This window comes from Vombatus ursinus, unplaced genomic scaffold (genome assembly GCF_900497805.2).
Source record: "Vombatus ursinus unplaced genomic scaffold, bare-nosed wombat genome assembly UNPS02000749.1, whole genome shotgun sequence".
Taxonomy (NCBI): domain Eukaryota; kingdom Metazoa; phylum Chordata; class Mammalia; order Diprotodontia; family Vombatidae; genus Vombatus; species Vombatus ursinus.
In genome coordinates, this window is record NW_020940527.1 from 20,306,465 (window position 1) to 20,322,322 (window position 15,858).

General features: G+C 38.7%; 1 protein-coding gene across 1 annotated transcript in view; it reads right to left on the reverse strand.

The window, feature by feature from the left end:
* The window catches only part of FRMPD2 (FERM and PDZ domain containing 2), a 289,815-nt gene that overhangs the window by 75,918 nt on the left and 198,039 nt on the right, over window positions 1-15,858 (reverse strand). Inside the window, exons 32-33 of the mRNA XM_027857815.1 lie at window positions 12,173-12,210; window positions 2,004-2,068 (exon numbers count right to left, since the gene is read on the reverse strand). Of these exons, the coding sequence (XP_027713616.1) occupies window positions 2,004-2,068; window positions 12,173-12,210 (103 nt within the window). The remainder of the gene's footprint in view (window positions 1-2,003; window positions 2,069-12,172; window positions 12,211-15,858) is intronic.

Here is a 15,858-nt window from a genome sequence, read left to right on the forward strand (position 1 = left end):
TTGTCTCCGAGAATGTCCGATCTGACATTCTGTCCATTGTACCACCTCACTATCTTCCTCTTTTGTGAGTGAGGCATTTTTAGCTCAACTGAAATAATATATTTTTTCTTATGGAGCAAGAGTCATTTTATACAGAAGACAAGCAATTTATGTCAGGTCTATTAGCTGGAGCCATGGTGACCATCTTAGTAAAATGGGCTGCAAAATGGCAAGCAGTTTCAGAGTGAATTTCCAGGAGTCTCCTCTCTCTCTATCCATGTGGCCTCTATGGGTATATTTAACCTCTGAAGTACCTGCAAATCAAACTGTATCCAGTGATAACCAAAATCTGCCTTTGCTTGCTACCTTCCTGTGTCTCTGTGACACCAAATGAGTCAGTCCCAGAGGGCACAGAGACAGCCTTCCTGGGTCAGCCTTTTAAGAGGGACATCACTTTCTGGTTGCATGCCTTGGTTAGAAAATCCACACGATCTCAGGACTCCACAAATATCCTACATTCCAAGCGTTCCTCACAGGGTTGCCAACAGATATCCAGTGATTGAACCAAAGATTGGATAAATTCCATGAGTTGTTTAGCAGCAAAATACACCCTCTTCAGATTGCCAAGGAACAATTTCTTTGACAGTATAAAGAAAAAGACCTATTCAAGCATACTATGACTACCCTCCTTTACCAACACATTTTCCTCAATACTGAAGTCTCTGTGGCTAAAATGACTGAGTTAAGGGGAAAGGGTCATGGGTTCCTTCTCATATTGTACAGTCTGACTCATAGAGTCATAGTCAGCTGGTGGGTTCAGAAGCTCGATGCTGTTATCTCAGCCTGGGACATCAGGCTCCAGGACAGAGTTTAGCAAGAACCAAAATCGTAAGAGACTGATTTACAATCCAAATTCACAATAGTAGTTTTTGCATTAATAGCGAGAGTTACAATCAGAAGAGAAACTTGGGCTACTCATTTGCACAGGACATTGCTTTCTAAGGTTAAGTTCCCTTAAGATCCCAAATTATAGATCAGAAGGTTGACTCAGCAAAGCAAAGGGAGGTGAGTGTGTCCGTGGGATACTTTCGTCAAGCTAGAGAGCTGGACTGGGTGATCCATAGAATCACAAATATGAAAATGGAAGGAATCTTTTACCTCTAAACTCTTAATTTTACAATTGAGGAAACTGAGGCCAGGAAAAGTGGTGACCAAATCAGCATCAGAACATACATCCTTTCACTCCAAAGCCACAAAATATAAGGGTTTTTGAGTTCTAAAATCCCAAGATTTGCTAGGGTAACCTGGTGAATTGCTTATAGAGGATCATAGATTTCAAGGCTGGAAGGTATCAAGCCCCTCATTTTGAAGATGGGGCCCACAGAGGTTAAATAATTTGACCGACATCACACAGGTAGTAAAAGGCAAAGCTGGGATTCAAACCCAGTTCCTCTGACTCCACATCTCCTCACTGCCCCCACTCTCAGTTTGGGAAGTAGAACAACATAGAAGGAAAAGTCCTGGATTTTTAGATGGGGGCTAGGTTCTACCGCTTACTAGCCCTGTGGCTATGTGAGCCTCTTCTGTAGGCTTCAGTTCCTTCATCTGTAACATGGGGAATGGATAAAGCCACTTGTTTATGTATACCAGGCTGCTAAATTTAGAGCCCGAGGACCTGCATCTTAATTCGAGGTTTGCCATTCACTACCTATGTGACCTAAGATGAGTTATTTAACCCCCATGGCACTGGGTTTCTTCTGTCAAATAAAGAGGTTGAACCATAAAGTCTCTAACTGTATGATTCTCTCATCTGCCCAACTCCCTCTATAACTGCTACTCTCAGAAACAAAAGCAGCAATACTAAATTAAGAGGATTTGTGATTTAAAGCATGATCAGCTCAAGCGCAAACATCTAGCCAAAAGGAAAATAATCCCCACAAGAACAAAAATCTCAGTCGATGAAGGATAACTGGCAGCCCATGGCAAGGTTTTGCATTTCAGCCTGGGAAGATCTGGGTTCTTACCTCTGTGGGTGGCGAATACGCTTTGCTAGGTGGCAGGGCATAATCTTGTTTCTTCAAGTCTTCTGCTGTAAAAATAACAATCATAAAGGTAAAATGGCAAATTCTGACCCCTCCCAACATGACACATAGTCACAGTCTCATGTTTTCAAAGATGATTGTGCTCCTGGTGAGTAACGTTCCTGAATATTGTTATTATTATTAGAATCCCACACTTTGCTATTATTCAAGCTTACTGTCGGCTTGCACCTTTTTGTTCATTCTCTGTTAATTAAGCCTACATGTTCATTCTCCCTAGTTTTGTACCTCCTACAGCAACCTTTAAAACTCAGTGTTGGAAGCACTTGGACAACTGATAATGTGTGTGTGTGTGTGTGTGTGTGTGTGTATGCGCGCACACTACAAATCCAGTCTGCCAGTGGAGGTATTATTAATCTACTAATAATTAAGCTACAATCTCTGAAAAGTTAAAAATGAGTATTACTCAAAGGGCAATGGAGATGGGCAGGGTGACTGTGACCAGCCTGATAGAAATGGCAAATGGGGAATAATAAAGAAATGAAATAAAGGTCTTGCTCAGAAAAATGATGAGTGAAAAAGAATAGGGATCAGTTACATGGCAAGAGTAAAGAATAACCAACGAAGGAGAGCAGAGAATATTTCTTGACATTCTTTGTATTCCCAGCATTTAGCATAGTACCTGGGGTATAACAGGTGCTTAAGAAATGCCTTCTGGTTTGACGTGACTTGACTTGGTCCACACATGGTACTGGTATCCTCGCAATGGCAAGGGGAAAAAAGGAAGGCTTCCAGCACATTGGGTTGATCCTTATGCTGAACTTATGGGAAGACATGGACAAGAATTGCACAGGATAGGAAGGCAGGGATGGGTTAAGATCTACATTGTTAGAGGGAATATTCACATAATTGATGGCACAGATCCATTGGAAGATGAATTATTCTTGTCTAGATAGACAACTTCATGTGCCCTTAGAAAAGATCAAAAGCTATGCTGAGTCAGCTGAGAAGTTGCCATTACTATCACATAAATATGGATTGTACAGCTGCCCTAGAAAAGGTTACTTGGGCTGGGTCTCAAAACATCCAGATAGAAAAAGAAACGTTGGGGCAGCTAGGTGGTACAGTGAATAGAGCTCTGGCCTTGGAGTCAGGAGGACCTGAGTTCAAATCCAGCTTCAGACACAACACTTACTAGTTTTGTGACCCTGGACAAGTCACTTAATCCTAATTGCCTCACCAAAAAACAAAAAAAACAAAAAAAAAACATTTTACTATCAATCAAACAATTAATAAACATTTATTAAGTGCCCACTATATGCCAAGTGGGCAGCTAGGTGGCTCAGTGGATAGAATTCTGGGCCTGAAGTCAAGAAGACTCATCTTCTTGAATTCAAATCTGGCCCCAAACACTTACTACCTGTGTGACCCAGGGCAAGTCACTTAACCCTACTTGCTTTAGTTTCTTATCTGTAAAATGAGCTGGGGAAGGAAATGGCAAACCACTCCAGTATCTTTGCCAAGAAAACCCCAAATAGAGTCACAAAGAGTTGGGCATGACTGAAAAAAAACTGAATGAAATAAGCAAGGTACTCTTCTAAGTGCAGAATATATAAAAAGGGGCAAAAGACAGATCATGATCTCAAGGAGTTACAATCTAATAAGGGTGACAACAAGTACACAAATATATTCAAAGAAATCCATATACAGAATAAATAGGAAATAACAGCAGGAAGGCCCTGGAATTCAGAGGAGTTGGGGAAGGCTTCCTGTGAAAGGTGGGGATTTAGTTGGGCCTTAGAGGAAGCCAGGTGTTTGCCCCAGTGTTTACAGGTTGAAGATGATACAGACAAAACCTTCCCACACCTAAGCGGTCTTCTCTTTTTCTCTCTTAGGCTCATAGATTTGGAACTCAAAGAGACCATGGAGGCCTTCTAGTCTGAAGGTGTCCAACACATGGCCCACAGGCTGCATGCAGCTCACAATATTTCCAGGGCACAAATCAGATTAAAATCTAATTAAGAAATATTTAATGAAATAAATAAAACTATAATAAAACATAGATGATATATTTTAAAACAAAGGCAATATGGGGCCCACAGGGATCCTAATGCTTGGTATAATGGCTCCTGATTTTGTTTGAGTTTGACACCATTGATCTAGAATAGCCACTTTATTTTGTAGATAAGGAAATGGAAATCTAGAAGGGAACTTATTTGCCCAAGATCACACAGGTGATAAGTGACAGAGCTGGGACTCTATCCCAGTTGATCTGACTCCAAATCCATTACTATTCCCACTGAGGCTTTGGCATTCAGAATACCATCCCCAATGTTCTTCTATCAAATGAGTATCTGTTATTGGTTTGCTATACATGTCTTTTCTAAATTCAACTTGTTAATGCAATGGATTCCTAAGCTCTCACTAACCACCAACTCTTAGGACCATCAGAATGATTTATGTAATTAATTAGCATTTCACTTCCCTGTTCATCACTTCATTACAATTTAATGGTTTCCATTTGTAATGATTGGGAGATGAAGCTCTGATGAGCAAGTAAGAAGACCCCAAGCAGATTACCTTAACAGTCATTTGCCCGGAAGGTAAAGATACCTCCACTTTGGGTAGAGAATGGGAAGCTAGATGGTGCAGTGGATAGAGTATCAGGCCTAGAGTCTTAGTAAGACTCATCTTCCCGAGTTCAAATCTGGCCTCAGACACTTACTAGCTGTGTGACCCTGGGCAAGTCACTTAACCCTGTTTGTCTCAGTTTCCTCATCTGTAAAATGTGCTGGGGAAGGAAATGGCAAAACACTTCAGTATCTTTGCCAAGGAAACCCCAAATGGGGCCACAAAGAGTCAGACACGATTGAAACGACTGAACAGTAACAACATAGGGTAGAGAAATGAAGTAGGCATGAGAAGAAGTGAGCCATCTGTCGCAGCCAAAAATTATTTAGGAGGCCTACTCTTATGGAATTTGCCTGACCTAGTTTGCAGAAGGTATGACGGAGAATTTCTCACAGTAACTAATTTTAAATCACTCTCTACATACTTTATTTTTTTTCTAAAACAGAGCACTTATTTATTTTAACAATTTATTGCAAAGATTAATATGGGAATGTGTAAAAGCTCTGATCTCTTTGGAAGATCAAAAATGCATTATCTGATATAAAGTCATCTTACAGTCCCCCCCCCCAAATAGTTAAATAAGGCAGAAAGGTAAGCAGAAATTTTGAAGTCCCAAAACAGAGTATGACAAGAAAAGGATAGACCAAAGGTATGTATAAGGCCTCTGTCTCATTTGTATTTCAGTAGCAAAAATAAAATAAAACAAAACAAAAAACTCAAGATAAACCCTAAAGACTCTAAAAGCTGAAGGGAGTTTAGAGGACTTCTAGTTGAATACTTTCATTTTACAGATAAGGAAACTGAGGCTCAGAGAGAAGTCATTTGACAAGATTGTATAAGTAGTAACAGAGAAGTTACAATTCAGATCTTCTTATTTCAAACTCCCCAGATCATACTGAGTGATTATATCTTGCCAAAAATGATGTAAATTGAAAGATGTTAAAGTCTCAATACATATCTTCATTCATATAGGGGTCACTCCCATAAACTTAACCCTTTTTTTTTCAAATGTCTCAAGTTGAAGACAATGAGAATAAATTCTAAGCAAGGCTATCCAAGTTTGACTCTCCAAATTTGTCATTCACAATGACTCCCCTACTCAGTCCCAATACTGAATACTGATCAACCAAGTTGGCATCTAGATTCATATGCATTTTGAACAAGTATAGCAATCAGGTAGATTGTTCTAGCGACCTGCAGAGAATATGCCGCAATGGTGATGCCGCTGGCAATCAAAAGCTGCTATATGATTCCTGCAAAGGTCACTCCCGGCTACAGCAGCAGGAATGACTCCCTGCACTCCTGCATATCAGCCAACATGGAGTGCGCCTCAAAGGAGGGAAGAAAACACGCAGGGGAAAACAAAGACTCAAAAGAAACAGAGGGAATGGAAATCCAGAGGCATAGAGATCAGGTGGGCGAAAGGTAAAAGAACATGTTGTACAAGAAAAGGAGAATATGGATATATAGCCCCAAATTCTGAGGTCCTTTTTCTCCTCTTCTGTATCATGTCCTTTATATATGCATACATATGAGTACCTTGTAGAATATATATATATATATAGCCAATGTATAATGTATAACATACATTATATGTATATATTTTATACACCTATATCCATATATATGTATGTGTGTAATAGATGCTAATTGGATTGATAGATAGATGTAGGTAACAGATATATGATAAGTAGATAGATAGACAGAAAGATAGATAAGTAGATAGATAGATAGATAGATAGATAGATAGATAGATAGATAGATAGATAGAAAGATAGATATATAAGTAGATAGAGCATTTATTAAGCACTTACCCTGTTCCAAATGCTGTGCTAAGAGCTGGGCATGCAAATACAAATAAAAAATACAGACTCTATCCTCAAGGATATTAAATGCTAATGGAGGAAGATAATACCTTTAAAAAAAAGTGGAGGTGCTGGGAGGGGAAGGGCAAACGTGCTGGAAAGGAAATGGAAAAGTGAGAGAAGTGCTAAGCAATCTACAGGAAGTAATAGTGGAGAGGTAAAAATACACGTCTGCTCAGATATGCCATTGCTTCAAGAAGATCTCAACATAGAGTGGCCGATATTCTCCTCCTGGTCTTGGCCTTGACTTTCTGGATTTAAAAACCTTGCCTTCTCTACTTTCCAGGCTCGTCCTGGAACTTTCCTTGGTGCCTAAAACCTCCTTGCCCTAGAATAGCCTATCACTCGTGTGGCTTGCTTACCCAGGAATATTCTTCCACAAGGCTGGCCCATAACCCTTTTCCTCATTGGTGAGCTCCTTCTGGAGCCTCCATTTTGTAGAAGGGCTCAAGCCATCTGATTTCATTCATCTGGCTGTGTCCCTGATGTTTTGGGACTCAAAACCATTCCCCTCTCACGGAGAATCTTCTGGTTCCCTTCTCCCCAATCCCTTTACAACAAGCACCCTTGTGTGTTCTCTTCCCCAATTAGAATGTAAGCTTCTTGAGGGGAGGGATTTTCTTTTTGCTTGTGTTGGTATGCCTAGCACTTAGTACAGTACATGCCACAGAGCAAGTGCTCAATATATGCTGTTTCCTTCCTTCTTCCTCCCTTTAATATGACTTTATGATATCATTAAGATTTGGCAGGGTTGCCACTTATGATCAGAATATGTTAATTAAAGGATGTATCATACCCAAGAGAATGAAATTGGGTGGAAGGTAGAGCAGAGTAGCATTATATTTCAAAAAGATGTAAAGGGATTCACCTGTACTCAAAAGATAAAAAGGGCTGTATTAAGCAAGCTTAATACAGGCAGAAGTGGCAATAAGAACATAAAGGAATGTCAGATGATTTAGAACTAGTCTTCAGTTTCTTCTTCTCCTCCCCTGTAATGGGAGTGGGGCTACTCTGGGAACCTCTGCCCTTGGAATCCTATAAGAATCTGACCAATAGGTTATATACAGAGATGAAGTTCAACTAGAACAAGGAGACATTAGGTAAGAATGTCTGATAAAAATGGAGCTTCTTAAAACTTAATAAAGCATATGGATAGCTCTCCTGGCCAGGAAGATAGCAATCCTCTTTTTGTGCCCCCACAAGGTATGTAATGCCTTATTTTCATCATAGCCTGGATTGGTTATTCTTATTTACTCAACTCAATTCAAGTTATTAATCACCATGGATAAGGCCCTGGGTCCTATGAATTCAAAGATGAATATGGCACAGACCACACTTTCAAGGAGTTCACAATATAATAGAAAAGAAACAACATAGTTATGACATGAATAATTAATTATGACATAGAGAAGGTGTGAAAAAATACAACGGAGAGACCCAAGGAAGTGCTATAAGCAACTGGGAGTAGACAGGAGAAATCAGAAGAACTTGAATTCCCTTGAAGGAAGGGTGAAACTTCTGATATGCATAAGAAAGGGAGGAGTCTGTGACCAGCATAAAAGTTTTAGACTCTGAGAACACCCAATTTAAAAGGCAGACAGCTGAGTACAGAAGGTAAAGTGGGTTCACAGCTGCTGGTAATTGTTAGTTATTCCCCAGATTGTAAAAGATCATCAAAACAGATCCGGATGCTGAGTTTAGTATGGAAGTAAGACTTGGCCCCTGCATATACTTGTGTTAGGGTTGTGAAATGAGTGAATTAGAATGTGCGCAGTGTTTGTGATAAAATGCAGAGCAGAGCGTCAATGCAATTTTCTGGAAGTAGAGAGAGCGTCTGTTATAAGTCAGTGTGTCTGTATGATGGAGAATGACTGGACACCCGACAAATGTATGGCCAGTATGTAATCCTGTGGTTTGGGAGCAGTGGAGTAAGGGGTTTACATTTGAATTGTGGGAATGTGGAAAGATGGGGGATTGTGTTTGGGGGAGGCTGATGAACTTCCCTGCTGCTCTGAATCTTGAGAACATAGGCAACTCTGAGTTCTGATACCCTTCCACATAACATCACAACTTTTAAGGAACAATGAGGAGAGAGCCCTGGCAGGTGTAAACATTTTACTGGCATGGTTCTGCACCCCTCTAAAGTCACAGATCATACATTAGTATCACAAGTATAGAGCTGAATAGAAACTGAGGGAACTCAGTCCCAAAGACGATAAATGACCTGCCCAATATCACACAGGCTTCTAATTCAATAATTCTATAGTTTTCACCACTGCACCATGTTGTCATCCCTTCTCTGCACTAGAAAAGAGAATTTTGGGGAGAAGCCAATAGATCCAATACCTAGAGATGAGATTGTTTGTGTAGGGTTCTGTGCCAGAGAGACAATGGGCAATAGGTTAACATGAACCATTGCCATCTAGTTTCTGACTTATTTCTGATATTACAAGAAAGAACTAGAAGATCAAAAATTTAGAACTGGAATGGACCTTAGAGGTCATTGAGTCCAACCCTCCTCATTTTACAGATGAGAAAACTGAGGCACAAAAAATGTTAAGTGTCTTGTCCAGGGACACACAGCTAGTGTCTAAGGTGATAATATCCAAACCTAGGTCTTCCTAGGCTTCCAAATCCAGCTCTCTCTTTCCTAGATCTACACACTCAAGTGTTAGGTTGAGAAATATGTGACCACAGCTGAGATGGAATTGCAGGATCTCCCATTTACAGACCAGAACCCAGTATCTCCCTGAACTCAAACTCCATAAGCCTTAAACTTACCTCTTCTATGATTCTCCAAATGGAGACACCATGTCCTAGATCAGGATAGCTTTTCTATTTTGAGTTTCCTTTGAGGCTAGGAATTCCTAACAGGGTAAATGAGCCTCACCTTGCTTTAGCAGGGAAGCTACAATTCATACAGTCAGCTTTTGCAATAGAAAAGAAAAGGAGAGCTATACATAGTTTGATGTACATCCCAGATTACACAAGAAGACAGTTTCAAAGAATCAGAACTAGGAGAGCCAGAATCCTATGGCCTGGAACTCTGAAAAGGGAAATTGGCTAATGAAATGCAGGGGAGGCAAACAGAAAAACAAAAAAGTAAAAGACAAGGAAAATGGGCCATTAGAGATAGGCATTCTGACAGAAGCAAGAAGTCATTAGGAAAAGTTTAAAATATGCTCATTATACTCTGTCTAAGGAAGCAAGATTGTATAAAGTACATCTTTAAAAGATTTCTATCCAAAGTCAGGAAAATAAAAGTTGGGTGTATAAAAGAGTAAACATAAGTTGTCTGGTGACTTCATCTTTGCAGAGTTCTTCCTTCACTGTGGGACAATGTTGAATAAATGAGATGTTCTTGTGTTTATAGGGATCCACCCAAGACTGCTTTCTCAAGGTCTGTCTCTGACAAAATTATCCTTCATTCCTGACACAAAACTGCTTCAGAAAATCTTTCACTTTTCCAGTTAGCAAGACTAGCTCTTGTCCTTCCAATGGCCTTTGGCTGATAGGATGATTATGCCCAGGATCTGTTAATTATTAGAATATAGCCTTGCTACTTAACTTAAAATAGACCTATGTTATGTATGCAAGGTTGTAGACAGTGGATTAGGGGGCCAGCCTTTCAGACGAAAAGACCTGGATTCAAGTCCTGACACATGATAGCTACTTAACCATGGGCAAGTCACTTAAACTCTCCTTTCCTCAGGCAATTCCCTAAGTAAAGGGTTCTCAGTTTTTATTTATTTATTTTTTTTGTATCATGGACACCTTTGGAAGCCTGGTAAAATCTACATACCCCATTAACTGAATAAAATAAAATACATGTGATTACAAAGGAAACCAATTATCAAAATATTTTAAAAACAAGATCACAGACCTCAGATTAAGAACCCCTGCTCTAAAACAGCATCTATTAAATTATTAGACCAGTTTCCAATCTAAATCTGCAGAGGGTGTTTCCCCCCCAAGGAGTTCCTTGCAACAAAGACATCACAAGAACAGACTATATATGTTTATGACTGGAATGACATGCAGTTAGATCTCATTAGTGTGAATTCCCTGAAATAGTTTCATTATTCAAATTTTCACTGCATATTTCCAGTGGGCTGGAACCAATAACCATATTTTACATAATTACAACTTCAAGTAGTATGAATTTGAATATATAGGATTATTTCAAAGGATTAATTATTCACACTAATTAAGACCTAGCTATATGAATATTCATATATGTATTTACATGTATACAGCTCCAAATAGGTAAAGAAATCTAGATATCTATAGCAGCCTATTAACAGTCCCACACATCCTTTTCACTCATACAGCTGAGGAGAAAAATACCTAGGTAGTTTGGAGGGAGAGCTGAGTTGGACAAAACTATGATTTCATTAGTATAAGGAAGTCCCCATGAAGAAACTCCTTCTACTGATGTAAATGGATACTTACTCTAAAATTTATCATTTCAGAAGTTGCCTGGAACATTTAGAGGTTAAGTGATTTGCTCTGGGTCACAGTCACTTACAGGGTGTCCCAAAAGACTAACAGATTTAAACCATACTAAGACTTTTGGAATACTCTGGATGTCAGAGGTATAGCTAAAACCTAGGTCTTTCTGACTCTAAGATTGTCTTTCTATCCCCTGAAACACATTACCTCTCAGACAGTATTACAGTCAGGTCCAAATTAGTGCAAGTAATGAATTCCCCCTGCAGTGGTCCTATTTTTTAAATTCTCACTATTCAAAGGTATAATTATTTCAAATACAGTTGTTGGTCCTAGCCCAATGGAAATATGCAATAGGAATTTGAATAATGCAGACACTTCAAGGCATTCATTATTCACATGAATTGGGACCTAGTCATGCCTTAATACAAAGCATTAGAAGTAACCTAAAAGAAATATATTGGAATAATAGTAGATCTAAGTTGTTAGCCAGCTAGTAGTAGTGGATAGAGCATTGGTCTTGGATTTATGAAGACCTGAATTCAAATCTAGTCTTAGGGATTTACTATCTGTGTGACCCTGGGCAAATTCTGTACTTCGGTTTCTTCAACTATCAAAGAGGGATGATGGTAATAGTACCTCCTTTCCAGGATTGTTGTGAGGATTAAATGAGATAATATTTCTAAAGTGCCTTATTAACCTTAAAGCACTATAGGAATGCCAGCTATCATCATCATCATCATCATTATTATTATTACTATTATTATTAAGTCAGAAGACCTAGATTCTAATCCTTTCTGTCATTTACAGAAAATTTTGGCTCCTTAACTATGCAATGAAGTAATTCAACTAGGTAACTCTCTAAGGTCTGTTTCTACTCTAAAACTCACAGAGTGAATGCATTTTTCAGTTTTCATGCTCTTCTAAATCATTCTTCACTAATTACTCCTTCTACTCCTACAGATCCAACATCTTTATCCTAAATGATTAGCAGTGCTAAAACTTTTTTTTAAAGTTAAAGTAGAGACATGACATGACTTAATGAACTTTCAAATTAAAAGGAAATGTACCCTTGGAGAGTGTTGTTTTCTGTTTTTAAAATGTCACTATTTCCTACCTCAGAGTCTCTCATATTTAATTAACTAGTTTTATCCTCAGAATCCAACTGGTTTAGTTGCAATAATTCCCCTGAGAAGTTAAAAGTCTTACCTATGTATTGTCCCCGGGGGATCACTGGGTAGCCAACTCTGAAAAATAAAAGAAAAAAGATAATTATATGCCAAATATTATATTATTTCATCCTTCCCATTGTAAATGATTTGGACACATCATCAATGGGACTTATCTATGTTACCTTGGACCTTAATTTGATCAACTGGAAGAGCTCAGACTGACCTAGATGACCATTGACGTCCCTTCCCATTCTAGATCTGTAGTTCATGAAGACATTGTAAGGGTTGGGTTCCGTTGAGTAAATCAATCAAATCATCCCACCTCATTTAATGTACATGTGATGTCTTAATAAGGTGAAAATATATCTCAGCCAATGACTTTAGAGTAAGTATAGAAATCCCTTGATAAGCTGGAGCACACGCGTCAAATATGCAGCTGCAGATCTCCTACTACACTCCTGAATGTGGCCCAAACCAGATTAAAATGTAATTAGTAAATATTTAACAAAACAAATAAAAATGAAATAGAACAAAGATAATATTAACGTGTGGTGTTCTAGATCAACATGCAGCCCACAGGGATCCTTATGCATGACTTAGCAGCCCCCATTTCTATTTGAGTTTGATACCACTGACCGAGAGTGATTTGCCTCAGAAACATGTTTGGATTGGCCAAGGAAACTTGGCCACACCCTTGGGGTTTTCTATAAAATGTCAAGCCACTTTAGGCCTGAGAATTTGAGCATGATTATGAACCAGGAAAGCATATTTCAACAAAATCCCTGAAAAGGAACTTCTTGTATGGGAGAAGAGTTCATTAGCTTTGACCTTTACCTAGATCTGCTTATTTCTCTCCCTGTGACTGGAGAAGGACCTTGTGAACTTCAAAGGTCCAGAGAATTTCCTAGCTTCCCATCCACATTCTAGCATAATCCCTTCAGTTAGGAGTGACTGGCAAGATGGTATTCATTAGAAACCAAGAACAGACTGAATAACAAATCCATGGCTCCACAGGGAGTCCAACAAAGATGCTACACCAAGTCTAAGAGGAACTTTTTGAGAACCCCACAAAGGGAAGAAAAATATTTCTAGAACCCAGGAGCTATGAGGTACCCCTTTGTGAGTTATTTCTTTGCCATCTGTGCTTTTTAAGCTTCAGCTCACTTCCCTCTTCGACTCTATACATACTAAAGGTCACAAAGTGCGTCAAAGACCTTTGAAGGAGTATTTTCTACCAATTGTTCTTACTACTCTTCCTTTGTAAACACCCCTTTTTAAAAGCTACTTATGTCTAGCTTACTAATTGGTAATCAATTCATAATTATTTGAAGAAGCACACCAGTGGGGACTCATGAGCCAGATAGCATTAGAAACATAACTCTAACCTCTCAAGGCTACCCCTAGAACCCCAAGGGGAGATTTAATAAGCCTACCTCTAAGGTTGCTACTCATCCATATGAGTGAGGATAAGGACCCTCAGAGCCTGGATCACAATATCATAAGAGTTAGAGCTAGAAGGTGATAACACATGCTTTCCCTTTGCCTCAGCCTCAAACCATCACTTACTCTCTTTATTAGTATTAATAGTATCTAGTTCTCAGGGATGTTGTGCAGATCAAAGGAGATTATATACAGAAAGCATTTTGAAAACCTTAAAGCACTATATAAATGTCAGTTATTAATCTTCTTCTTTTGATTATGACTATAATTATAGTATTATTATTATTACTTCACTTCACTCAATGACTGTTCCTCACCCCATCTAACAATAGACATGTATATATCTTTCTGGTATTTTAAAATCTATGGGGTAATAATTTACTAGGGATAACTTTGAGGCCCCATCAACTTGGTTATTCTAATCATGTGTTGCTGAAGAAATCAAAGAGCTAGAAGAAATGACAAAACCACTGACTTGGTTCACTACAAATATTTGCTATCTACTCTCAAGTTAGCCCTCACTGCTGGAAGGCAAACATGCTATTCCTCCATAATTAATTTGATATGCCACAGCAACTGTTCTAAAACTTGTCTCTTCAAAACTCCATGGTGCCCTGTCCTCCTATCCTCTTATCCTCTCAGCTGAAGCCTTACCCTCGTTCTTAACTGAAAAAAAAATTAAGGCCCTTTGTCATAAACTCCTCCTCCTTCTCCTCCTCCTCCTCTTTCATCATCCATCTACTTCTTGATAGCAGGGAATGTTTTTGTCTTTCTTGATATTTCTAGCACTTAGCATAATATCTAGCACATAGTAAATGCTGGTTGACTAACTGACTAACATGCCTAGACTCATTTTAGAGGCCAAGGCAGGTGAAGGGACTTCTCTAAGACACAAAAACACTAAGAGCCAGAACTGTAACCCATATTTTCCATATTTTCCATCTAGTGCACTGTATGTAAAGTCAAAAGGACCCTGGAAAAGTCATAGAACCTATCTCTGCCCCAGTTATCTCAGCTACAAAATGGAAGGTAGTGAGGGTCAAACTTGATGATCACTAAGATCCCTCACAGTCCTCAATCTATGACCACATGATCCTGTGGTTGAAAATTAAATGCTATTTTCACCGTACCAAAGTTTAACATAATTGCCAATATCTAGTCACTTTGGCAAACATGTTTTAAAAGGAACAAACTAAGATGTCAGCATGAGTGAAAAGGTTTAGGGGAGTCAGGTTCCCATACCTTTCACTATTAAACAACAGAGAATAATGTCAAGAACCAAAAAACAAAACAAAGCAAAAACCCTTCAGAATAAAAACCATGCAGGATTTTAAATGAGCAAAACAAAGGATGGTGCTGACAATTCAGAGTCCCTGAACCAACTTAGAGTGCTGAAAAAAGAACCAATGGAAGTGGTCCAAGAAAATAGGCAAGATATCTCATTATGTCCCCAGGTAGATAAAAGACACATTCAAAGAAATTAAGCAAAATGACAATGCTAAGAAAATTACAGGGACAAATAAAAGAAGAGCTTGAAGAAATAGGAACATTAGATGTGAAAATTAAGAATTAGAGGAACTAATGAAGGAAATGTCCAAGATGGAAAATCTAATTGCAACCACCCACTCACCTCCCTCCAACCCATATGCATCAAGAGAAGCAAGTGATTTACCACAATGGAACATAGAAGTGGCACACACACACACACACACACACACACACACACACACACACACATACACACTATCATTGAGTTGTACAAACTATTAGAAAACATACAGACCTGGAGGATACACGAGGATAGAGCAACCTTGTTGATGTCCCAGAAAAATTAGAAAAACAAAAGAATCTGGCTATTACATTTCCAGAAATCCCCTAAAATTCCAAGACTTGAGAAAAGCAACTGTCCAAATACAGAGAGAAATAATTCCCAGAATGACCTGCTAGGAGGAACCCAAGATTATATACATTATAGTCAAATTCCAAAGCTAGAAAGCTAAGGAAGTCATGAGACAAGCTGCCACAAGAAGTGAAAAAAATAATTTATCAGGGAAATATAATTAGTATCACAGCTGACTTTCCAGCAGGACAAAGGAGGATGTAGACATTGGAATATACCATTTTCAAAATTAAAAATTCTAGATTAATGGCCCATGATTATCTTCTAAGCAAAACCCAATGTGCTTTATGAAGACAAGAGATGGCTATTTGAAAAGCAAATAGACTTTGAAAAGTTTACAGAGACATAACCCCTTCAAGGAAGCTATTTAATGACAAATTTCC